The 26,519-nt window shown below is 41.3% G+C and overlaps 2 protein-coding genes across 3 annotated transcripts; one reads left to right on the top strand and one right to left on the bottom strand.

The window, feature by feature from the left end:
• Nucleotides 1-350: 350 nt before the first annotated feature.
• Nucleotides 351-6,503, top strand: LOC116616656 (synaptotagmin-16). 2 transcript variants are annotated; one of them, XM_032378663.2, is made up of 2 exons: nucleotides 351-651; nucleotides 4,938-6,503. In XM_032378663.2, exons 1-2 carry the CDS (start codon nucleotides 642-644, stop codon nucleotides 5,702-5,704), a joined length of 777 nt encoding a protein of 258 aa, XP_032234554.1. In that variant the 5' UTR covers nucleotides 351-641; the 3' UTR covers nucleotides 5,705-6,503. The 2 variants fall into 2 exon arrangements, with proteins under 2 accessions (XP_032234554.1, XP_032234553.1); XM_032378662.2 differs by lacking the exon at nucleotides 351-651 and adding an exon at nucleotides 3,130-3,316.
• Nucleotides 6,504-16,084: 9,581 nt separating this feature from the next.
• On the bottom strand, nucleotides 16,085-24,083 carry LOC5509687. The gene is made up of 8 exons (XM_001630167.3): nucleotides 23,160-24,083; nucleotides 20,347-20,413; nucleotides 19,459-19,970; nucleotides 19,197-19,275; nucleotides 18,952-19,010; nucleotides 18,500-18,548; nucleotides 16,889-18,204; nucleotides 16,085-16,399 (listed from the first exon to the last, which is right to left on the bottom strand). The coding sequence occupies exons 1-8, from the start codon at nucleotides 23,745-23,747 to the stop codon at nucleotides 16,268-16,270; spliced, it is 2,802 nt and encodes a 933-aa protein (XP_001630217.3). The 5' UTR covers nucleotides 23,748-24,083; the 3' UTR covers nucleotides 16,085-16,267.
• Between the last annotated feature and the right edge of the window lie 2,436 nt (nucleotides 24,084-26,519).

Here is a 26,519-nt window from a genome sequence, read left to right as displayed (position 1 = left end):
TTACGAAAAAACGTTACAGCATTAACTCAATTAACAATATGAAGACATGCAGCTTACACATAACGTAACAACTCTGATATTATTTTGACCTGTTTACGTAAACAGGTGTAAATAGGTCTGGATTCGCTCCTGGTCTACAGACCATCCCCTACTAGCCCCTGGTCTCACCTATCAAAACTTTCAATCTTAAAACCCTTTCTATCCTATTCATTCGTCCCAATTATGGTTATTTCCACGATCAAGCTTTTATACATCTCTTCATCCGTTCCCAGTGTAATATAACTTCCGTTGTCAAGCAATTATGCAAATAATCATGCAAATACCCACATACGTCACGCATTCTTGTCGTCCATAGGGATTATTGAAATTCAATAAGTGGTGAAGTTATCGGAGATTCGTTGGGTCAGGGTTTTCCGTAATTGCTGAACTTGCAGCCAAAGGTTTGATTCCCGTTGTTAGAGTATTCTTGAATACTGCTTTCTCCTCCAGTGGGGTCTATATTCAGGCTTCTGGGTAGTGATAAAAGTACAGGAATGCTGAGCTTACTGCAATGAAGCAACAAGTGGGCAGCAAGTTCACCGAACTAGTTTATGCTCCTTGAAGAAAAAGACTCTTGTAAACCGCAGTAAAAGACCACTAACATGGCGTTTGGTAAGTTTATTCTCTGTTATACTACCCCAAACTCCAAGTACGGTGTCTAATTTGTTATCGCTATGTTATTTTGTCAACTTTGGTTCTTTATGCAAATCACGGCTGAGTAAACACACGTTTGTCGTTCGCATACTCCCCCGCCAGTGTTTATTCTGTCTCCTTCGCTGTTCGGGTGTATTTAATATGAACATTTCTCTAGATAGTTTCGTGGTACGGTAAAGAGCTAAAGTGAAAATCACTTTAGGAATATATCAACGATACTATTATGTAAATGAGTAAACAGAGCGTTAAATTTAATCGCTTCAGACATGAAGAATGGATTTGATTTGAACATTTTTAGGTCCAAGGTCGAGTTGCCGTGAGAATAAGGCATATTTTTTTGCTCGAAGTTCCAATGGAAATATTCTGTTATAAAAGAAGCGTGTTGACTGACATTTCAAATTTGGATTTGGCGCACTTTCGCCTATCGAATGTCAAAATCCATATCACATTTCAGCGGTCGTCTGTCGCTATCTTGCAAGCGCGAATAAATATTGCATTTCGTGTCAACTAAAAAAGACGTTTAATTAGAAAGAAACTTTTATTTTATGATGAATAACGAATGCCAAGAACCATTAGTATGGTTTAAAAAAAGTAAGCCCAACAAAATGAGACTAATGAATAAGTAATGATTTTGTGGAACTCACCCATATCGCTAAGCGTTTATGATGTCGCCACACCTGGGGGGAGGGCCAGCTAAAAGTCTACCTGTTAGCTGGCTCTCATTTGATTGATGTCCCTGTGGAAACAACTAGAAAACCGCCACTTTAAACTATTTCCAGAATAAAAACCGCTTTCTCCTCTTTTCATTATTATTATTTTATTTTTTTGTGGTTATGATGATTATTTACCATCGTCTTTATACTCTCATCAACTTCGTCATCACGACCTCATGCGTTCGTAGGGTCCTCGCGCGAAATACGTGGATAAAATGACAGTTATCATAGAACGAGCCCCCTTCCCGAAACACGTTAAAAATGGCATATTTCGTCGTTTGAATATGTTAAGTTGCTGGGAAAAAATAACTGCTCCTTTTACCAGGGCCATAGCAGGCCATGTAAGATTGGGGGGCGCAATACAGAAACATAAGGCAAATATTGGGGAGGGGGAGCCACGCCCCTTCTGGTCATTTCCTTATAGTTTTTGATTGAGGGGGGGGGGGGGGGGGGGGGGCAACAGGGCTACGGCCCTGTTTTCCCAGGAGAGACCATTCCTTTTTTGCCAGCCGGCATTGGTTAAGATTTTTCCCAGCCAGCAGTGGTTAGGCATTTTAGCACATCAATAATTGCCCGTATAACCGATCGGGACGATTTTTTCCCCAGGCATCCGCTCTAGCGCCCCCAAAAAATATTTATAGCACAACTAGTTCGATTCTACAAATTTGCCAGCAGAACCATTCGAAAAGATTTTCTTTCCAGCCAGAAAAAAAACGGGCTGTGGAACAGATATTTCGCGGAACAGCTTCGTTTTGTGTCCTTGAGTTCTGGGGAGTGTTTCTCGGAGCTCTCCCTCATAAGATATCAATTCTTTCGCGATTGCAAATAATATGTGCTTAGATCCTTGCAAGTGTAAAACGACGCACCTCATCTTCGATGTTGAAATTGGTCAACATTCACGCTTCTCGTATTGACATCGGGTGATTTCCCCTGGGGGACGCACTGCGATTATATTGTCAAAAAGGCTAAGGTGACTGTTTGCTTTGCGAAAGCTCGTGGAATGTGGTGTAGAAACTAAATATATTGTATCTATATTATATCTATATATTGTTTATTACGCTCTAGTTATAATATATACGCGCTGGTATAATATTTTATTACTTTTTAACAATATTTAGCGTTTCAAAAGTTAGTTCGGAAATGTCAAGATGATTTAAAATCGTGTTTAAAAACAATCACCGTTGATTACGGATGCAGACAGAAGTCACATAAAAAGCTTCAAACGATGATAACTGTGTTTACTTACATAGCACCTTCACGTGAATTTTGTGGCGCTTTTTCAATAGGCACTGAGACTCTTCAAAAGTCAGCTAAAAGGAAAAACGTCATTTCGAATCCGATTTTTAAATCATCCATCGAATGATATCTTGATATTTTTTCCAAGTTAATGTACCATCTTCCTAAAAAGCATATATCTGTTTTTTCTATTGTATCAGCTTAGGGAGTGATTTTTTCTATCTGACGAAACGCCAACTTGAATAGAATAAAAAAAAGGTATTTGATACGCATTATCCTAGTTGTTTGTGGAATTTCGGTGAAGCTTTTCTATGATACGACGGTTTAGTCTAAGATAGACTGCAAAAGCACAAGCGAGCTATTGCTAAAAGTTAATTTTCACGTTATATCTCTTATGTATAGTTTCTATAGGGATTTAATGAAATATAGCGTTTCTATAGATACCAAGGAGACCTTCGAACAATGTATTTTAATTATGTCTCTGGCATCAAGCTCAGTTTTTTTCATCAAACTAGTGTCTTGGTAGATACTTATTCTGTTTATCACTGAAATCACATATTTTGGGCCATGAAAAGCTTTCAAATCCTTTGCTGTGTGCACTCTTAATATGGACAAAGGATAAAGCTATTGGGCGGAGAAAGGAGTTTCCAAGATGGTTTTCTCTCTGCATACAGGTTGGTTAGTGTAAAGTTTTCTAACATCGCTTCGGTCCCCTTGTTTAATTCTAGCTGTTTTGATATTGCGAGTAAGTTGGTATATCCCAAAAATGCTTTCTTAAGAAAAAATAGAGATAGAAAAACGCCAAGAGACTGTCATAATATTGCGAATCAAACATTTACTTTATCATAATCCTTCAGCTCTCTGCAGCTAAAATTCGTAGTTCTTTTTTGTATTTAATTGTCTTCTGATTCTTACATGGCGAAAAAAATATATTATAATTTACAGTAAACAGTCAAGCCTTTCTTATTCTCGCTAATTTGATTAACCTTGATTATGGCCCGTTTCGGTTTGTTTTATTGTGTGTTTCTAGGGCCTTAATCATTACACTATACCTAGTAACTTATCTAAAATCTTTATAGAAATAATTCAAATTTGACTTTGTGCCCTTGTAAATAGCGGAGAGGGAATTTTTAGCAGATCTATCTAGTCGAGAAATCAACCTGAATTTGAGTGCAGTGGATATTGCGTGATATGGCACTTACTGGTTTAACTAATATTAGTTTTTTTTGTTATTATTATGCCTTCTGGACCTCACGACCCGCTGTTAGCTTATCAAAAAGTTCGATTGTGATAAGAAATTTTTAATATTCTTATCAAACTCTCTTTTCGTGTGCTAATTATGTTATTGATTCTAAAAAAAAGATTTCTATTTCATTTTTCTTATTTGACAGTATCTACACACAAATCATTTTTGAAAGACACTAATCTTGCATGTCCCGAAATATAAATTTACATTTTTTTGTCAAAAAAGGGGGAAAAAGGATTTTGTGCATTTTTGGCATTGGTGTCTGATGCAAGACAACTTCTTTACAAGGGGAGCCCTAGTTAGATACTGCATTACAAGGGGGCACTAGTTAGGTACTTCATTACAAGGGGGGCCCTAGTTAGGTACTTCATTACAAGGGGGGCCCTAGTTAGGTACTTCATTACAAGGGGGGCCCTAGTTAGGTACTTTATTATAAGGGGGGCCCTAGTTAGATACTTCATTACAAGGGGGGCCCTAGTTAGGTACTTTATTATAAGGGGGGCCCTAGTTAGATACTTCATTACAAGGGGGGCCCTAGTTAGGTACTTTATTACAAGGGGGGCCCTAGTTAGATACTTCATTACAAGAGGGGCCCTAGTTAGATACTTCATTACAAGAGGGGCCCTAGTTAGATACTTCATTACAAGGGGGGCCCTAGTTAGATACTTCATTACAAGAGGGGCCCTAGTTAGATACTTCATTACAAGGGGGGCCCTAGTTAGATACTTCATTACAAGAGGGGCCCTAGTTAGATACTTCATTACAAGGGGGGCCCTAGTTAGATACTTCATTACAAGAGGGGCCCTAGTTAGATACTTCATTACAAGGGGGGCCCTAGTTAGATACTTCATTACAAGGGGGGCAACCCTAGTTGAATACTTCATTAGACTCGACGAGGAAATATATATATATTTATATAAAAATAAGATAGTGTATGGTATAATATGATCATGTTTTCACATTCTCATAAGAAAGAGGAATGATTCTATATGTCCCCCATCCCGTTTTCTTCTTTCCAGTAGTCCTAACACCATTCCCTCTATTTCCAGGTTACGTACCTGCCATCTCGTTTCTGGCGCTGATATTGCTCCTGTTGGTTGGGCTTCTTGGCATGTACTACTGCCTGACACATAACCTCTGCCCTTGCACGCAAACAGAGGCCGACAAAGTCGCATACGAAGAACTCAACATCGGCGAAGAAACGGACGAAGCCGAAGACCTCGCCCGCTCTCCTCGACCGGTCAAAAAGACTCCTCAAATCGCATCGGATTCCGAAGTCGATGGCCGAACTCCCTCCGAGCGTGTCGAAAATGCAAGCGAGGTACATTCGGATACCGAAGTAGGGTCTATACGTAGTGCATCGACTGCTAGGGCGGGTGGGGTACGGGGTGGAGAGGGAGGCGAGGAAGCTTTGCTACCTGGCAAGGCGTGGATCGTAGCGGAGTATTACCCGGATGTTGGCAGAGTAGGGTTCAGTATCGTAGAGGCGCAGAATGTACCCATGAAGGGCAAGGGCGGAGGCACTCATGCCCGGTTCCACGTGGTGCTTCTGCCCGCAAAGAAGCAGCGGTTTAAGACAAAGCACAGGCGTACGCCACATCCCAAGTTTCGCGAGACGTTCGTGTTTGACCGGCTCGTTAAGGAAGATTTGTACCGAATGGCGGTCAGACTAAGGCTGTACACGCAGAGCGGCGTAGCCAAGGAGAAGCTAGTTGGCGAGATCAACCTTCAACTCGCGGACATTGCACAGGCGCCGGGATATAAACTTAACGCGTGGAGGGACTTAAGGAAAGCCAGGAACCCGGCAGACCCATAGGTATGCCGGGATATATTACAGATAAAACACCCAGAAGTCAAGTAGACCCCTAGGCATGCCGGAATATATTAGATTTAGTAACTATACGGTACGCTAGTCTTGGTGTCACTAAATATGGTCAATCGTTCATGTCGAATTTGATTGGTATAGAGCAAAGATTCATACTGTATATGGTCGAGCATTTGAAGCCGAAACAGAACTATTGTTCTCACGACGTCATAGGAATCGATCTCGACTTATACGTAAGGTACATTACATTATACGTAAAGTATGCTGGAATCAGTTGTGGTAGACTTCGTTAGGTTAGGTGCTTGTACATTGGGGTAGAAGACTGATGAATTAACTGAAGCCTGGAACACATAAATTAAACATACACAAAAGGAGTTAAACACACTCGAAAATGTAGCCAACTTCTTGAATCCAATCCTACAGTTGTAAAATAAGTAAATTCTGGAATGTGTATTTGGTCAAGATTTTTTTTTACATCATTTTGCCCCACAAAAAAACGACGATACTTGAGTATTTGTCGTACAGGTGTTATTTCAAAGCTAGAAAAAATGATTATTTTTATAAGGTAACAATTTTTTTATGTATAGAGGTTAAAACCATAAATTCGCCGCCAGCCATATGTTAGCCAGACATGAAACACTTTCAGAAGATCCATCCATACACGATCGCCCTTGGTTCTGTGCGGTGTCGGCTGGATCTGGCTAGAATTGAAGATATAATAGCAAATATTCTTTGTAATTAAAAATTGCAAGAAAATTTTCTCCATATTACAAACGTCATTTTAGACTAACAATTTGGACAAGTTTATTTCAAGAGACAGCGTTTAAAGGAGAAATATATTTAATCTATTCAATGTCATAAGTTAGGGTCAAAGCCCGTAGCAGGGGGTGGGGCACTGTGGGACACGTGCCCCCCTCCCCCCCCACACACACAACATTTCCAAAAATTATAAGGAAATGACCAGTATATTTCCTTACTGTTTTTGGATTGTGCCTCTCAATATTTCGGGCTCTGCTACGGCACTTTAGGGTAGCTCTAATGCTTGCTTGTGATTGTACCTACGAATTTTCACCATACCTCTAATGCAATTGAGTTATCGTTGCTTTTTCCAATGAAGAACTCGACATAGGTCCATATGTCCGCAGCTGGCAAAAAGGGATGAAAATCGCAAGATTTATTTCCTTTCAATAAAAAATCGAATACAATTGGACACGTCTAAGGGTTTTCTAAAATGAATATATATAATGAGAAAAAAAATGCATTCCCCGTGGGTAAGGCTTTTTTTTTTGGGGGGGGGGGGGTCTCTGATTCTTTGAATACATCAGACAGATAGCCAAGAGAACACTACAGATTTATATTTGATTCTTCCTTCTCCACTAATGTCGAAATATATTGATTATACCAAACTTGACAAACCCCTTCTAACGTTATTCTTTTTTCTGGTGTTGATCTCGATAGGGACCCTGGGGAATCTCCCTTAGAAAGTTTTAACCCTAACGGATAATAAGATGGGTTTGGTCAACAAAAATTCTCACAGCAAAGGGGCTTTGTCACAGACATTTTATCCCGATATCAGAGATATCTTGAATTACTAGCAGATTATTTGTTCTTTGTTGCATCTATTTCACGTTTTTCAATGCCTGGTCTGTTAATGGTTCTTGGGGTGCTACCTTGACCCTCTCTTGGGTCTTGGGGTGCTACCTTGACCCTCTCTTGGGTCTTAGGGTGCTACCTTGTATCTGTCTTGGGGTGCTACCTTGACCCTCTATTGGGTCTTGGGGTGCTACCTTGACCCTGTCTTGGGTCTTGGGGTGCTACCTTGACCCTCTCTTGGGGTGCTACATTGACCATCTCTTGGGTCTTGGGGTGCTACCTTGACCCTGTCTTGGGGTGCTACCTTGACCCTGTCTTGGGTCTTAGGGTGCTACATTGACCCTCTCTTGGGTCTTGGGGTGCTACCTTGACCCTCTCTTGGGTCTTGGGGTGCTACCTTGACCCTGTCTTGGGTCTTGGGGTGCTACCTTGACCCTGTCTTGGGTCTTGGGGTGCTACCTTGACCCTGTCTTGGGTCTTGGGGTGCTACCTTGACCCTCTCTTGGGGTGCTACCTTGACCCTGTCTTGGGTCTTGGGGTGCTACCTTGACCCTGTCTTGGGTCTTGAGGTGCTACCTTGACCCTTATCTCCAAGCAAGGGTAAGCAGGGAAGACTAGGAAACTATAAAATTCCGAGAGAATGATCTGTTAGCTTTAGCATCGAGTAAATTTAACTGTAATTTAGATAATTAAGTACCATTCATAATGATAAAAACATGTGGGCATGCTATGAAAATCTAAGGCATCACATTTTTTCAAGTTTAATTATTTTTATTTAGTTTCTAGGAATAAAAGTTCGATATAAAATATATTTGATCAAAAAGTTCGCCTTTTATGCTCGCAGAGCTGTCGTGAGCTAATGAAATATGTCAATATTCGCTGTCATTAAAACGCTTTATCATGATCTGATAATAGAAAGAAAAGTCGTAAAAAACTCATTATTGTCGGCAATAAAGATAATTTGGTCCTCATTGTCTTGATTCAAAATTTTCTTGTCTTGACAGTTTCTATTTTTTCAGTTGGTTACGCGGGGTGTCGCAACTTTAAGGTAAGAGGACATTGCCTTCTAATAATGCTTGTCAAACTTTTTAGATTATCTTTCTGCATAAATTGTTTTGTTTTTTCAATTTTCAACGCTTAAGTAGAAGGTTCTCTTGTGCCTGGAATTGTTATTGAGAGAAGAAGAGATTATTCAATGAGCTTTTCTCGCATCGACCGCAGTTTGTAAGATTTGTCTTGCATGAAAACACTCCCCCTTAAAAACTTCTTGAATCCACTCCAACAATCTAACAAGGAATACCCTTTATGGAATAATCTTTCTGTTTCTGGGCAAACCTAACCTTACCCTGGTTCCAGAGCCTCGAACGTCTCCGAGCTCGCCAGCAAGCTCGTTGGCCACTAAATAGAGAGACGTTCGTGGCTCTGGAACCAGGGTAACCTAACCTTGTATATGCCAAATAATCAAAAGTGATTTACGGGCCATAAATCCTTTAGCTTTAGGAAGGGATTAGCATTACAAAACGAATAAAAAGTATTTTCGTTTCATAGAGGAGGCACCCTGCGTACCAAAGGCACCGTTCTTCGCGACGACGCTTATCGCTCAAATAGTTGTCGCAGCGAAGCTCAGGGCCTCTGGTATCCAGGGTATAGAGGAGGCCATTCAAACGTTATTGGATATTCATGACCGCCTTGTTGACGCAAGCGCAAAAGAACGCAACTGCCGGCTTTTCTTGCGCTTTCCGCTTGTGTTGACTGGTGCTCACTTGTGCTGTGCGTGCTGTGTTGCCGGAAAACAACTTGCCTTCCCTTGGTCCCTCGCAGGCGCGTTCCAAAGGTAACATATGGAAAAAAGCCTGGTAATAAACGACCCACTTTTTGCCTTAAAGGAAGGCGCGTACTTCGCGCTTCTCTGTAGTTTACTCGACAGGGAAGATATTCCCATTTATTTTTTTTAGCGGTCACGGTAACGAATCCTGCATTCTGTTTGCATTCTGATTGCATTCTATTGGCTAATAGAGCGGTCCGGAGATTCCTATATCTAGGTCCGAGAATCGATATTTTGCGCGCGCTGCCCCCTCAAAGTGTCGATCAGATCGGCCTCGGTCAGTGTTTTCAAGACCTCGGTCACGGTATTTCACGATACGGACCTCCCATCCGGCAAATAACCCCTATATCCTCATGCTGATAAGGCAGCGAGAGGGATTATGATCTATTTAAATAATACAAATTATATTTGGCTGGTTTACTGAAAGAGGCAGAAAACCCAGAAAAAAAGAGAGGAATAACCGGAATTGGAACTGGAAAGAACTGGAACAGAGCCGGTGAGACAGATACGAGATAAGTTGATTATACTTTGTCAAAAATACTCTTATGCTTATAACCGCTGAATTCTAAACTAGTTTTGACAAAACTGTTCTAGGCGATGAGCGTCGTGGCTTGGAGGAGAACGTCTCAGATGTATGAGACAGTGTCTATTTCAGAGTGCATTTCACGCCTGTTTCTGAATTTTGCATTGTTTTTCTTTTTTGCCGTTGCTGTTCTATTTGCGCAACGTTCGTCATAAAGTAAACTACAGTGATGCGTACCCAAATCACATTTTTTTGATGTATTTATTTAAGTGTGGCTTCCTCCACACTTATATATAAAGATATACAGCAAAATACATAGAAAAACAGACAAGAATTAGTGCAGAGAGGGGAACGCGAACGAACACGAGGTCCAGGAGAGGCTTGCCCCTACACTACGGATACTTGAACACTTATCGATAAAATACAAAAACACAGAGACTAATCTCAAAGGATTCAGCCCGAAGGCGCGGCATTTAGGACACACTATGTTTTCCAGGTACGGACCCGGTCGGGGTCAAAGAGACGTGTAGTCCCAAAAGAACAGAGGCGACGAATAGACACCCTTCCTACATAATATATATATATATAAAATAAGAAATGACGCTAATGCCGCTATTCTCCATAAAGTCTTAACAATTTTTAGTGATTAATTTTATCTCCGCGGGAGCATGCCGGCCGGACTCCCTTGTATATGACCGATCTTCAGTCCGACTGATCGTCAGTCCCGATGTCGTCTCTGATATTTGTCCCCCCCCTTAAGTGTTTTTTCTTTCTTGTAAGGCTAAGTTTAAACGTCGTATTATCCATGGGCCGTATTCAATGCAAATGCATGCAAATGAAACAATCGACTCGATTCATTCACATGCATTTGCATTGAATACGGCTCATGGATAACACGACGTTTGAACTTAGCTTAACTCGTGCGTTTTGAGGATTTCTTTGATAAAACGCATATAAAACATAAAACAAAACTGATTCAGTTGCACTTGGAGAAATTCTATTTGTCGTAACTCGCATTGTTTCATGGGTATCAAATAAATAAACAAATAAGCGTACATAAAATTAAATTAGGGCTGGTTGTACATTCACATGTGCCGTTCTTTACCCATGAACCACTGCGGGCTACCACATATGAATTTTCACTTAGCGAATTTTATTGCGAATGAAATTGTATAAAGTTGTAAGAATTGAATAAGTTGTATACTGGAATATAGACAAAGTCAATTTTTATTAGTTTCGTAGCTTCGACCAATAATGACATCCGCCGTTCTATACCTTATTTAAAAAACAGCTTGAAACCTTATGAATAACTGCTTGATACCTAATGAATATTGAAATGTTCAAATCATCCAATCAGATCCCTGCAATTAGCACATGAAGGTTTTTATCGGCGAAGCATTCCCCTGGCAATATTGAATATCTTTTTTGTAGGTTTTAATGGCGTACAAATGTTCAATTCATCACTATTAATTGTTGAATTAACTAATTTGCAATACTTCAGTTCTAGATTTTACGGTAAACTATTTTTTTCTAAATAGTCATTTTTTAAGGTCCGACGCACACCCGCAGGATAGCTGTTGTGCATGGTCCCCTTTCTGCCTATTTGTAGTTTTAAATATTTGTTTTTTTTTTAGCACTGACTAGACATTTCACTCTACCATAAGTGGAGGACAAGGAATATGGTTGCGTTGAGCGCTATGGTGGCTGTTTTATTGGTCGTGCTTTCTGCTAATCGTGAGTATATAAAGATTACAGACCACTGCTCCTAGACCTTGAGGTTCGTTCGGCGACAGCCCTTCGCTTCTTCTCCATTTATTTATATTTTACACGATGAAGAAAAATAAATGCATAGCGGAGGAAAGAAACGGCGTGGATACAGTTTGTTAGGTTTTCGTATAGTCGTTTCTTTGTTCGGTCCCGTGTAAACGGAAAGCGAAAAGGTTTGAACTTTTTAGTGGTCGAAAATTCGATCGGCATCGTTTAAATTGTATCAAAGCTCTAGAAGTCTTAATTTATCAAAGCGATAGAGGTTTTCATAAGTGGTTCTGGCATGGCCGAACGGCCGAAGGCGCGACGAACAAAAACCAAACAAAACTGAGCCAATTCTTATCATTAGCATGTGTGTGACTAGGCATAAATCTCTAGTGTTCAAAAGAATCTGCGCATTGCTCGTATGGCACACACACTAGGTGATGTACGCATTGCTCGTAATACACACACTAGGTGAAATGCGTATTGTTCGTCATTACACATTAGGTGATGTGCGCATTGTTCATCATGTACACACTAGGAGATGTGCACAGTGATCGTCATGTACACACTAGGTGATGTGCGCAGTTCGAGTAATGCACACTAGGTGATGTGCGCAAGGATCTACAACACATTGATCACTCATTATCATTTGTAGCCGTCTAGAACTCACAGTACTTGTCTAGTTTGAGAGTAAGGGCGAAGTCAATCATAGCAAACAACCAATACCACTCCCTATAGTGTTCGATTAACTACGCTTTTTTTCAAACAAGAGAGGTTACAGCTTGATCTTAATTATAAGCTGGATATTACACGGGGCTTACTCCTAGTGCGTGGATCGCTATCATTGATATTGGAATTTTATTTTGTTTGTTTGATATCACCAGGGGCTAATGCAAAGTGTGTGGACAGCTATCCGTTCTGTAGACAGAAGGCGGTCCAGATGGGCTTGATGTTATGTCCGATGTACGGCAAAAGCATCTGTCAGAAGTATTGCCGCCAGTGCTCACAGGGTGTGTACCCCCCCCCCCCCCCTGGGGAAAGTATCGTGTTAACTTGTAAAGCCTCCACATCCCTCCCTACCCCCCGTGATTAGTACCCCCCTCCTCCCTGGGGAGAGTATCGTATTTACTCGTAAAGCCTCGACATCCCCCCCCCACCCTCCGTGGTTAGTACCCCCATCCCCCCTGGTATCGTATTTTCTCGTAAACACGTCGCAGGTGTGTACCTAAAGGCAAGCCTCCAAATCCCTTCCGATCCCACCCCCCAAAGGCATCACAAAACTAACCAATATTTTACTAATATCCGAGCCTCGACATGTTATTTACATTTTCGTAGAGTTTGTTGAAATCTTCGGCTGGACGTTCCTATAAAAATGTTCTCATATTTTGTATTTCGAGATTTCTTCACAGGGTTGTTCTTTACATATTGAATAAAAATAGCAAAAGGCTAAATGGGGCTCCTTAAACATGTTCCGTGTGTCACATAATGTCTAGTCAAGAGAGCTCTACTGGTCTAGTGTAAAATGATCCATGGCACAATGTATTTGAAACTGGGGCGGATCTAGCTTTTCGCTAAAGGTGGGGTTTGGCTCAGTGACAAAGGGGGGAGGGGGAAAATTTTTGTTACATATGGCTTTCTAGTAGCCCAAGGGGGGGGGGGGGTTAAACCCCCTCCGCTCCTGTGAAATATTTAGAAAGTATAAGAATTATATGATTATTTGCAGAGCCCTTCAGTCAGCCACACCTTGTTATTGTTTTCTTTTAATATTGGAAGACATTGGAAGACAACTCTAGTAGAATAGACCACGATCTAAAATAGGCAAAGCTACTTTACTAAATATCCCAACAGCCTTCTGAAATCTAGCCTCCCTCGCAGGCGTTTTTAGGCAGGTGTCGCTCGCCCGTCTGCGAGGGGGGCTACCTGAGATCAGCCGATGAAAATAGACGCCATCTCACTCTTGATATTTTGCTAATTCATAAAGATTTAGAAATAATTAATTCATTAAATAATAATTAATAAATTTGAATAAAGCTGACAGAGATATATGATACCTAGTATCAAACAAGGTCCAACGTCTTTTAAAGAATGTCAATCACTCACCCCTTCGTTACTGTTTATCATTGGAAATACAGCGATAAATTTGCAAGAAAACTTCGAAATAACAATTTACGAATGAAGTCTTATATGTTCTTGACGATATTGGATTGAAAATATCTTAGTTACTTGCTTGCATTAGCCGATGGAAATGGATGCTTTGTGCGACTCGGCATTGAGCGGGAGCATAAAATGGTGGCTTGATTGGCCTTCTTTAACGTTTGACTACTGGCTTTACTCAGTAAAGAGACATTATAAAGAAATTGCAAGATATTTCTAAATATCCAATTCTCTTATTGCGCTGTAAGATATCTTCATAATCGTATCTTGAAACATTTGTTGTACGTGGCTTGCCAGTAGCTATGATTAGAAATACTATTTATTCGTAATAAGAGACAAGTATTTCCTATTTGTAGATTGTCGAGACAGTGGGCACTCCTTTATCTGTCGGAGGATGAAACATAAATGTCGAATCTCTGAATATGTCCGTCGCAAATGCAAGAAAACTTGTGGCAGATGCTAGTGAGTGTGTGACGACCGTGGACAGAACCCCATGATATAAGACTTTGCAATCTTCTTAAACGCCAGGAACCATGGATGAAATTCGGATGAAAAAGTTCTGCATTTATTACAAGCATAATTGCAACTTAAAACACGAAATCAATAAATGCAGTAGAAAAAAGCATTGTTTCCTTCTCTTTACAAATGTACATAATATGATTTGAGGCGCAGCGCTTTTCGTGTGACGTGCACAGGCGATGTACGTAGTGCTCGTCATGTACACACTTAGTGATTTGCGCAGCAATCGCAATATACACACACTAGGTGATGTGCGCAGTGCTCGTCTTGTACACACTAGGTGATGCGCGCAGAACTCGTCATATACACACTATGTTATGTGCGCAGTGCTCGTCATGTACACACCAGGTGATGTGCGCAGTACCCGTAATACACACACTAGGTGATGTGCGCAGTGCTCGTCATGTACACACTAGCTGATGCGCACAGTGCTTTTCATGTACGAACTAGGTGATGTGCGCAGTGCTCGTCATGTACACACTAGGTGATGTGCGCAGTGCTCGCCATGTACACGCTAGGTGATGTGGGCAGTGCTCGTCTTGTACACACTAGGTGATGTGCGCAGTGCTCGTCTTGTACACACTAGGTGATGTGCGCAGTGCTCGTCATGTACACACTAGGTGATGTGCGCAGTGCTCGTCATGTACACACTAGGTGATGTGCGCAGTGCTCGTCATGTACACACTAGGTGATGTGCGCAGTGCTCGTCATGTACACACTAGGTGATGTGCGCAGTGCTCGTCATGTACACACTAGGTGATGTGGGTAGTGTTCGTCTTGTACACACTAGGTGATGTGCGCAGTGCTCGTCTTGTACACACTATGTGATGTGCGCAGTGCTCGTCATGTACACACTAGGTGATGTGGGCAGTGCTCGTCTTGTACACACTAGGCGATGTGCGCAGTGCTCGTCTTGTACACACTAGGTGATGTGCGCAGTGCTCGTCATGTACACACTAGGTGATGTGCGCAGTGCTCGTCTTGTACACACTAGGTGATGTGCGCAGTGCTCGTCTTGTACACACTAGGTGATGTGCGCAGTGCTCGTCATGTACACACTAGGTGATGTGCGCAGTGCTCGTCATGTACACACTAGGTGATGTGCGCAGTGCTCGTCATGTACACACTAGGTGATGTGCGCAGTGCTCGTCATGTACACACTAGGTGATGTGCGCAGTGCTCGTCATGTACACACTAGGTGATGTGGGCAGTGTTCGTCTTGTACACACTAGGTGATGTGCGCAGTGCTCGTCTTGTACACACTATGTGATGTGCGCAGTGCTCGTCATGTACACACTAGGTGATGTGCGCAGTGCTCGTCATGTACACACTAGGTGATGTGCGCAGTGCTCGTCATGTACACACTAGGCGATGTGGGCAGTGCTCGTCTTGTACACACTAGGTGATGTGCGCAGTGCTTGTCTTGTACACACCAGGTGATGTGCGCAGTGCTCGTCTTGTACACACTAGGTGATGTGCGCAGTGCTCGTCATGTACACACTAGGTGATGTGCGCAGTGCTCGTCTTGTACACACTAGGTGATGTGCGCAGTGCTCGTCATGTACAAACTAGGTGATGTGCGCAGTGCTCGTCTTGTACACACTAGGTGATGTGCGCAGTGCTCGTCTTGTACACACTAGGTGATGTGCGCAGTGCTCGTCATGTACAAACTAGGTGATGTGCGCAGTGCTTGTCTTGTACACACTAGGTGATGTGCGCAGTGCTCGTCTTGTACACACTAGGTGATGTGCGCAGTGCTCGTCTTGTACACACTAGGTGATGTGCGCAGTGCTCGTCTTGTACACACTAGGTGATGTGGGCAGTGCTCGTCTTGTACACACTAGGTGATGTGCGCAGTGCTCGTCTTGTACACACTAGGTGATGTGGGCAGTGTTCGTCATGCACACACTAGGTGATGTGCAAGTGAAGTTCTAGTCAGGTACACACAAGCTCCTGGGCGAAAAATGCGCCCATCAGAGAACAATAAAATCGCATGAATGCACCATTTCCCTCGCAAAAATATATATTCTTTATTTTTGTCATGTAATACGTATATATGGTTCAATATCTTTCATATACTCTAAACCAAATGTAATTTATCGTCCAATAAAGTCCATAACGTTGTTTTACCACCCGGCACGACCGCATTTTCATAAGCAGAGCGGATGTATTAGCATAATAAGATAATTCATCGCATGAGCATCGCTGAACGTAAGTTGGATATGTGGTTGTATAATTTTATGGCAGTTCCCAGTTTCAGGTTAAGTTTATTCACGAATATGTCTTGCGAAAGAAGAAGCAGAGCTTTGCCGTCAATATCCTGTAGACAAAAAAACAAGCACTAATTACAAAAAGGAGAAAAGTACACATTACTAATAAGTTAAAAGCAGAATTTAACACTTATCGCAAGGGCAATAATATGCAAATGCAATAATCCAGTTCGGATCGATTAGACATGAAAATCAGGCTTTGATCCGATAGACTAAGTCACATGTAAACCTTCGGACAAAGGGAAGGGGTATAAATGGGCCAGAGAAATTTTGCTGTAGCCGCCATGGTAGCCACGAAATAAAAAAACGGTTGGTTCTCACTAGCATGCAATCGCAAGGGCAAGAGCAAACGCAATAACGAAACAAGTGAGAATCTGTCAAACACAAGCTCAAGCGTTCTCTTGTGCTCGCTTTTGCTTTATTCCAGCGAATATTGAATAATTACGTGCGTTGCGTCCTAGTGAGATCCAGCCTTTGTTTATTCAGGGTATTATTTGGTATTTGCCCGCCCTCTAATATACCCCTTACTCGTAATGTACCTGCTCTAGGAAGATCACCGCACTGTCCGCACAGTCCGTCGCGGCTACAAAATCCGCCACATTCCGCGCGTTCCAGCTGATCAGCGGTCTCCCGCATATGGAGTCCGTCTTGATGTACTCGACCATGGGTCCGCCCGAACCGTCCCGTAGTGGCGGGATAATTTCCCGCGGGACCATCCCGGGACGCACGTATGCCGCCGTAGGGTTGATAATAGTGTCTGCGGAAGTCACGCTGAATGGACTCGAGCTCGTAGAGTTGGTCGGCTGTCCGTTAACCGGACCGGTGGGTGAAAAGCCATTCACAGATTGAGGTTCACGTGACCTTGCATGAGCAGTAGTCGGAGAGCCTTCCGTGTGCACGTGTGGTGTGTCTGTTGTCATGGTAGCGTGTGGTTCGTACGTGGTCGAGCCTTGACACTCGGTGAAGTTCGTGTACCGCGGTGTTTCCGCAGGTGAGACTGTTCGTGAACCACACCGTGTGTCACGCGGAGGCGATCCCGTATCACGATGCGACACGCTTGTTTCATGCTCCGGTGATCGCATTTCACGCGCCTTCTCCTCGGTATAGTAGTGCGTGTTACACGCGGGTGACTCCGTAGAGCGAGTTGCCCTTTCCGTATATTTCAAGTTCGGTGACTCCGATTTACGGGATTCCCGGGAATGGTATCCCATTACTTGACCAGGTGACCTCGTGTCTTGAGGGACGGGCGAGGGATATCCCGTAGCTTGATCACGTGACGTCACGTCGCGCGTATCCCGTGAGTAATAATTTGGTTGTTCGGGTGACATCGTGTCTTGCGGGTCAGGCACGGGATATCTCGTTTCATGATACACATATCTTGTGGCTTCTGCAGTTCGTTTCGCGAGCTCCGCGCGTGGGACTGGGACGTGTCGACCGTGATGTATGGTTGCACTTGGGTGAATCACGCGCGGGTAGGCGGGACCCCCCGGACATGCAAACCCACCTGGGCCAGCACCCCCCGGACTACCGAACCTCGGTAGCGAGTGGTATAAGAGGTTACCAGGGACACTAGGATGGATCTGAGCTCGTGGGTCTACAGATCCGGGGGAACTCGTTCCAGGGACAAATGCGTACACAACCTCTCCGGACCCAGGCTTCAGGACGGGGACAAGGAATCCCGAGGGGGTGGGGTGTGGGGAAGCACTCGATGATGAGTACATCATTGGCTGCATTGTTTTGTTTACTGTTGCCATGGTGATGGTGCTGTGTTGAGCTGGACTCTCTGTGCTGGCGTCATCGCGGGTAGCCGAATGTCTTGTTTGATTATCGGGTTGGGGGCTGGTGCCCATTGATTCTGGGATGAAATCAATGCATACTGATTAATTGGCCACAGTGACTGAAAGGCCTGCTACTCGCATGTATTCTGTATCGAATCAAGAGTCTCAATAGCTCAGAAATATTCTCTATGACAGTAATAAGAAAGAAACGTTTTTTTAAATTTTAGAATATCAAAAATAACTGAGTGGATCAAGGGACCTTTGAGAGCTAACCACAGCCAATAGTTTAACACTACTTTCGCAATGTTGTCAGGTGATCATAGCGGTTCAATTACGCAACACAGAATAACGGCTATTCGAGGATGGCCATACCTGGACGACTGGACTCAGCGGAAAACGCCGGACTGTGCGGACTCAGAACCTAGAACAAAGCCGCATAATTTTATAGACCGAGCGTGGATGTAAACGTAAGAGGATTTGATTTGTGTGGATTTGATCGTCTGTTGATGCAATCGTATGACGATGCAATCGTGTGGTTGTGGTCGTGTGTGGACGTAACCGGGTGAGGATGTAGCCGTGTTTGTGAGGTGACCGTGTGTGGATGTGACTATGTGTACACGTAATCGTGTGTGGATGTGAGCATGTGTACACTTAATCGTGCGTGGATGTGACTATGTGAACACGTAATCGTGTGTGGATGTGATCGTGTGTGGATGTGAGCATGTGTACACTTAATCGTGTGTGGATGTGATCGTGTGTGGATGTGACCATATGTACACGAAATCGTGTGTGGATTTGATTGTGTGTGGATGCAACATTATTACCTCTCGCTCTTGTGTCTCTGGAGTTCTAGACTTGCTAATGATACCGGCGGTGCTTGTCTCTGAATAAAAGACAACGTCATGTTTGTTACATATTCTGATTTCTGGTTGGCTAAAATTTATAGTTTTTACTCTTCCACGGCTGGACAAAGACTGGAACCTTGTATGGGGTTACAGTTAGATGAAAGATACCGATTGCTTATCCCAGGAGCACAAGTCCATGTTAGGCTTAAGGTCAAAAGACTCACCTAACCGCTGAATAATGGTACCGCCCTCGCGAATCACTTCCTCGAATCTAATTGGCTCCGAAGCAAGCAGCAACGTCGGCTACGAAGGATATAAAAATGTACTTTTTTCACCATCATCAACACAGAAAAGACTTTGAAAATGAAAGCTGACAAGGACTGCATCTTCTGCGTGATTGATGTCTCAGACCTAAAGTGCCCCACCTCAGCAGGGGTTTCACAAAATCAATTCGAATCCTGTCCCTATATACTACTGCGTACTCACCTCGGAATCAAGTCCCCCTGAAGGGATACCGCTCTGCCGCATGGCCTGCACGATGACTGATGTGTGACTCGTAATCACATCGGTTACTCGTGTGGTCTGCTCGGTCCTATCGACATGCGGCCGAGCCCCATAACCTTTCGTTCTCGTATCCACATCGACTACACGTGCGGTCTGTTCGCTCATCTCGGTATGCTGCCGGCCTCGAGCATCCATCAAGGAAAACTGTCGAGCGCGTTCGTCCATCGGTTGGGTTTCCTCCTCGGCTTCTGGTTGTTGTCGGAAGCGTGCGTTGTACTCGTAACTGTAAAGGGTACGCTCGTTCATTTGTTGCCGCCGTTCTTCAATTTCTCGAGATATTTCGTCTGGCTCAGAATGTGTCTGGAAGCGTTCTTTTGTGTCGTAATGCTGTCGAGTTCGCTCGTCGGGCTCGTACGTAGTTTTATTGGCGTATGTTTTGCTCGGGTGAGAGTTCACCATGGTTACGAGTTGCTGATACGCAGAGGAAGAAGACTCTGAAATATTTATAACAATGTAATTAACAATTTCCCCAAGCAAGCCCCAACCCCGAAAATACGGGAGATTTAGCTTTTCGCAAAAGAGGGAGGGGTTATTTTTTTGTTACATATGGCTTTCTGGCAGTTCAAAGGGGGGTTTAAACCCCCTTAACCCTCCCCCTAGATCTGCTACTGAATCCTGACCTCCACGCCCCCCACCAGCCCCCCACCAGTCCGATTTTTCCACCACCCCCCCCCCCCCCCCCCCACCTCACAATTTCATTTAGCGCTGCATTCTGACCATTTTTGAACAAGCAAGACCAATACCTGAAAGAGTACTAAATGTAGTTTATCCAGATTTTATTTCAATAAAACATAAAAGAGATATTCATACCCGATCGTCGACAAGACAAATCCTCTTCATGCTTCTGCCAGGCTTTGCTCTCAAAGCCTTCTTTATCCTAGCAGATAATAATGGAAATATGTAGAAACAATGTCAGAAAAACAGTGGAAACAATGGCAAAGATTTTTTATGCGGGTAGAAAATAATGGAAATTTGTAGAAACAATGTCAGAAAAACAGTGAAAACCATGGCAAAGATTATTTATCCGAGTAGAAAATAATGGGAATATGTAGAAACAATGTCAGAAAAACAGTAAAAACCATGGCAAAGATTATTTATCCGAGTAGAAAATAATGGGAATAAATAGAAGCCATGGCATAGATTTCTATACCCTGACAGAAAAGTGAAAGTAATAACACAGTAGAAACAGTAGGAAATACACTAACACCCACCGTGTAGAGAACGCATAAATGAAAAATTTAATTATTATATAAAATTTGTTTGGATAAAATGTTTGGATAAAATTTATGAAAATTACATTTTAAAGCGCCCGCAGTCAATATTAAGCTGTAAAAAATTCGGACTAATAAGCTGGAACAAAGGGGATGGAACACTGCAAAGAAGCATTTTTGACATGAGAAAAAAAAAGATTTACGCTACTGTAAGGCTTCGCCGAAAGGCTGTATCGTAAATGTCTTATTGTAGCCTGTACAGTAGGCTTTTCAAAAGTGTCTCTAATACATAGAAGGTTTTAGTACGATTGCAATGTGGGAAAATGTGGAAAAAGGAAAAATTGATCGCGCTTCCTTTAGGAAAGAGACTTGGGAGTAAGGTAAGCATAAACGTTTTTATTTCCGCTCGAAAAAGAAAACAATAGACTTGAAAAATGTTCCGCGAAAAAAAATAAAGAAATAATGTATCATTGTTCTAAAGAGAATTTCTTCAAGTTGTATTTATTTCAAGGAGAACGTTTAATAACCATGATAATTTTCGAAATTGTTTTCCATAATATTAATAAACAGTAATAAATAAGATTAGAATTATTTTGTACTGCTCAGGTTTTATCAAAATAGTTTCAAATATTATATTTATTTTAACTGAAAGTACCACTCATTACTGATAGCAATTTCACCTTTCTCGTCTATCTTTCCTGAGAAAAAAAAATCAAACAATGAAATGATACTAATTTACTTTTAATAAAAAGAAAATGGCCTTAACCGAGAGATTTAATTATTGTGCCGTTTTATATGTGTGATTTACTAGAATTTCCATTTTGCTGAAAACACGGGAATCGGAAACAAAAACAAAAAAACAAATGAAATTTTACCTTGTCTTTAGTGTCGATAGCCAATAAGCTCTCAAAAACGAGATTAAGGTCTTTCCTTCCGTGTCAAAAGACTAGATCATCAGTTTTCACAAAAAAGCATGAAAAATTGCTTTGCTTAAAATTATATTTTTAGTGTCTAGACAAGTTCCCCTACTGAGTGAATTGCTTTAACACAATAAAAAACACCATTAATTTTCTTATTATAAATTATTTGGCGGGGGAATAACTTCCGCTACGATGGGGATTACACTAGAATTCATCTGAATTCTTTATTCATAGTCCATCTTTTCATCGCTGCTCCTTAAAAGCTATCTCTTTTTTTCAATTAGATTTTGTTATTAAACCTATGCTTAAAGGCGGGAAAAGCTATTGTCAATTGAAACACATATTTTGGGTTTGTACTTAGTTTTACAATGGATAAAACTCATTAGTATGAAATAGCTGTTTGCGAAACGTGCTTTTGTTCCACCGATTGACAGTTAGTGTCAAATATCGAGCACAGTTGTTGATCTCAGACGAAATTAATTAAGAAGCAATAATGGTTTTGTTATTGTTAAAACCCAACAATGGCGAAATATGAAATGTGGGGGCCTGCTCTCTCAAATCGTTACTTAAGGGGCTGGAAAGCAACACGAGAAAATAACCCCAGTTTGGTTTGAAAGTACCTATTTCACCCTTGATTGATGTCTAGATAGAGACCCGAAATAAAAACCTAAGTCATTAATTACTTTCTACTAACATTTTTCATCGCAAATTGAAATTTAGATTTTAGAAGTATAATCCTTATATGTCGCCACTGATGGTGCAAAGTTAATTCGTATTTTCTTTGACACTTCTTTTTATTTTTATAAAAAGCACTTAGCACCCTTATGTCACATGTGTATTTCCATATCTGAGTGAGAATTATGCTAAATGTATGCGGCAGCTGCCTTGATATCGAATACATGTGGGTAATTTATGCATCTGCGAATTAGCGCGCATAAACCCAGTCTTTTCTATTAGTAATCACAACGAGGAATAATACAGAATACATTGAGACCCAATAACTATAAGAGCCGATAATCATTTAACATAACATCACAGGCACAGAAATATAATTGTTATCGCGTGCTCAACTTTCACCCCACTAGAAACAGCGCGACAGAAAACACAATTTTTTTTCTCTGCTGCTGTTTATTTCCTATTCAATTCGGCGTAAAAAAAAGATGAGAAATAGCTTTTGTCGGGGCACGTGTGAGCGATTAATTAAGCTAAACGTTCAGATGAATTAAAAAAGTACTTTTTTTTAGAAACGACCTCCTTCTTAATTCTCGTAATAGTGTTCTTGGTTTTCCTACTTAGTGACTTTGAATTTTTTCAATCTAATTTCTTCTTCTCTGTGATTATTTATAAAAATATGTTTGAGGTTAATATAAGCGTGTTTACAACTGAGCCGCGTATGCAAATTTCCAATTCAAAAGAAACACTCTAAAATATAAAAACCAAGTTTTCCATAAAGACGGAATTCCAATGAGTTGGAGCGATTTGTCACACTAACCTCGGGTTCGGCACTGGAAGAACCTGACGTTGTGTTGAAATTAGACTTGCAAAATTCCTGTGATTCCGCGCGTTCTCTTTTGACACACAATGCAGATTTTTCTTCTACGTCCTGCACAATTTCTAGCCCTATAGCAGGAGACGATGAGCGTAGAGTTAGCTCGTCAGGTTCGCGCTGTTCGTTCACAGTCGAGCTGTCTGTTATGCTTCGTTGAACTATATCACGCCCGGCCAGGCTTGGCGAGTGTGGACGACCTTGGTTTGATTCAGTTAGTACAGCTTTGGTTGCCTTTGAAGAGGTCGCACTATTTCTCTCAGCTCGTCTGGTCTCATCGGTTGCTTGAACTCGTAAATTTCCAACTCTTTGCCAGATAGGCAGATTTTGATCTCGCCGTTGTTGTAGCCATTTCATTCTGTCCATTCTCCGTTTTTGCCTCCTCGCATCCCATTCTTGGGATAATTTCATAACGTGGAGTTCTTTTTCACGCTTTTTGAGTCGTTCCAGCTCTAATACAGACCCTTTTCGTTTCGCATTTCCAGATTTTTTCCCTGTGTGTGTGTCTGAACTCTCTTTTTTATCTGTGTTCATCCCGACGTTTACAATTTTCAATGCGTTACCATTCGCATTAAAAGCATGTACGAAATCTCCCTTTCCCCACTCAATTGATCAATGTATTTCGAGAAAAATAAATTGCATTGTTGTGCCTTGTGTTTTTTGATTATGCACATATAGATGAGCTCAGAACAATACCTAGAATCAATAATTTACTCAGCCACTGAAAGCCTTTCTATCTACCTTGGTACAACTGATACCAGGATGATAAAAAGGCCATCAAAGCATTTAGCTATAGTCCCTCTTAGAAGTTCTAAGCCTTTTAAGAACTCGCGAAAAAAGATTTCTCACCCAAATTAGTCAGCAACAGATTCAATTGAGTTTCTGGGGGAAATATATAAAAATTGCATTTAAAGTACGTTAAAACACTAGAGCCCCGGGGAAGAAATGAATGTCGCTTTCGTTAATTTCTTGTTGTCATAAATGTCAATGTTGGACGCGTTTTTGAGTGGAACATCTTTTTGATATTGGTCTCAGAAAAATCAAACTAAAACCCCCTGAAAGCCATTTACAAATAGACAGGCCGCGCGGAAATATGCAAATATATGCAAAATGGTGTTATAGGTGTGTAAATATCACTTTTTCTTGAGAGGAAATTTGCTGCCATATTTTTATTAAACGAAGCGACACAATATTTGTAATCGGAATGTCATTTTCTCATCAACCCCACTTTCTTTTGAACTTCAGCCCTTGTTAAAAAAAAGAAAAAAACACGAAAACAAAATGAGTTCATAACATTTCAAGACCGGAAAAATATTTAGAATACCCAATTATCGTAGTCGCTTTTACTTTGAGATTCCATTTACTTGCATTATTCACTTTCTTAATTACATATCACCTTTTGCCTTTTTCCAATTTGCTGAAAAAAAGCGCCTAATATTTCGTCTCTAAAGACTACATTCTGTGTCGTAATATATCATGCCACCTGAATCTCATTAATTTAAAAAGAACAAGAAGGCGTAACAACAATATATGCGAGGAGAAATCAATTCATGATTGATTCAGCATTCTAACGATCAATTTAACCCGCATTGCTCTGATTTTTACCCATTTATTTACAATTTTGACTAGAAATGGCGGTGGACATCACTTGAGTTTCAATACTCTTATAGTATCGGTGCCTTGTAGGGGGGAATTTTAGAAATCAATTTATAAATTGTATGTCGAGTGTCTGACAAAACTAAAGCAATATCGCTTAGTGGAAAACTCGAGAACATCATTTACGCGTAGAAAAGACTATGTCGAATAAATTAACGAGTTCATATCAAGCCCATAAAAGTGGCATTTTAAAAATTTGTTTGCTCTTTTGGTGAAACAGCCCTGTCGTTAACATAATATATTATCACTTTTAGTTTTAGTTTTTGAAAAGACAGAAAAGAAAATGATTAATTGAATTCAACATCTGTGATGGATTTTTGTTCCGGTTTCAAATGAATAGTTCTCATTTTTCAATATACAAAGTACGACAGAGCAATATATTAAGCTTACATATGTAGGTTAAATGGTAATGTTTGCAGAAAAAAGAGTATCACAAACTGGTCAACTAATTCTTTGATAGAACTATTTAGAAAAAAGTTGATGAAATTGAACTTCCTTGGGAAAACATTAAATACAATAAAAACGAGATCTTTTCTTGGTCTAAAAACGCATATCCCATCTAATAATTCAATCCTCGCTATGTTTAATACACCCCCTTGGGACCGTAACTTTGAGTACCACTTTTAATCGGGGTTGTCTTTCTGTCCGGAATAACGAGGTTTCCGCAATAGAGGGCTGTCCGTCAGGCGGGAATTGACTATCATGGGTGCCCGTAATAGAGGGTTGTCCGCCAGGCGGGAATTGACTATCATGGGTGCCCGTAATAGAGGGTTGTCCGCCAGGCGGGAATTGACTATCATGGGTGCCCGTAATAGAGGGCTGTCCGTCAGGCGGGAATTGACTATCATGGGTGCCCGTAATAGAGGGCTGTCCGTCAGGCGGGAATTGACTATCATGGGTGCCCTTAATAGAGGGTTGTCCGCCAGGCAACTTGTACTGTACATAAATGGGAGTACATTCCGAACATTAAATGAACTTTTGTGATACAGTAGGTATAGTTATTTTGTCATTGGGTGGGGAATTTTTCTTTGGACCAAACAATACAGTGTACTTTTTTTTAGACCCAAAGAAAAAAAGCCCACCCGTCTCGACATAATAAATAGTCGGCCATTAAGAAAATAGAATATCGTGAAATAGGGGGGATTAGTTTTCCCCAGGATGGTAATCGTATGATGTACATAGTTGAAATAGCCGAGTCGGTATGAGAGCGTTTTAAGTTTATAAACACTGAGTAGCGTCTAGACCATTACTTTGTTAGAAAACAATCTAAAAAAAGCCTGGGATTCCAAACCTCGCAGATAGCAGGGTAGATAAGGTAGCGTAATGGAAGACATGCTTTTAAAGGGCAGAAGCTATTAGAATAGAGTTGATCGATTTATCAAGATAGTCTAAACATGGTGGAATAATTGAAAGAGTGGTCGGCTTGTATAAACATTAACTTTAAGTAATATCGCTTGATTGAAAACATCTTGCTGGTAATACAATAACATGTTTCTGGTCTTTTTTTTATGAAAACCGAAACATGCTCAAGAATAGATATTCATACAGTGAAAGTATGTTAAACGGCTTTCCACACTTGCTACACTCATTAAAAATTTCATTTTCAACGAGAAGTATGCAATTGACAAAATGGAATAAAACGGCATCTAA

Source organism: Nematostella vectensis, chromosome 7 (assembly GCF_932526225.1).
Source record: "Nematostella vectensis chromosome 7, jaNemVect1.1, whole genome shotgun sequence".
NCBI lineage: Eukaryota > Metazoa > Cnidaria > Anthozoa > Actiniaria > Edwardsiidae > Nematostella > Nematostella vectensis.
The sequence above is the reverse complement of the archived record's forward strand: the minus strand, read 5'-3'. Positions and strand labels throughout refer to the sequence as shown.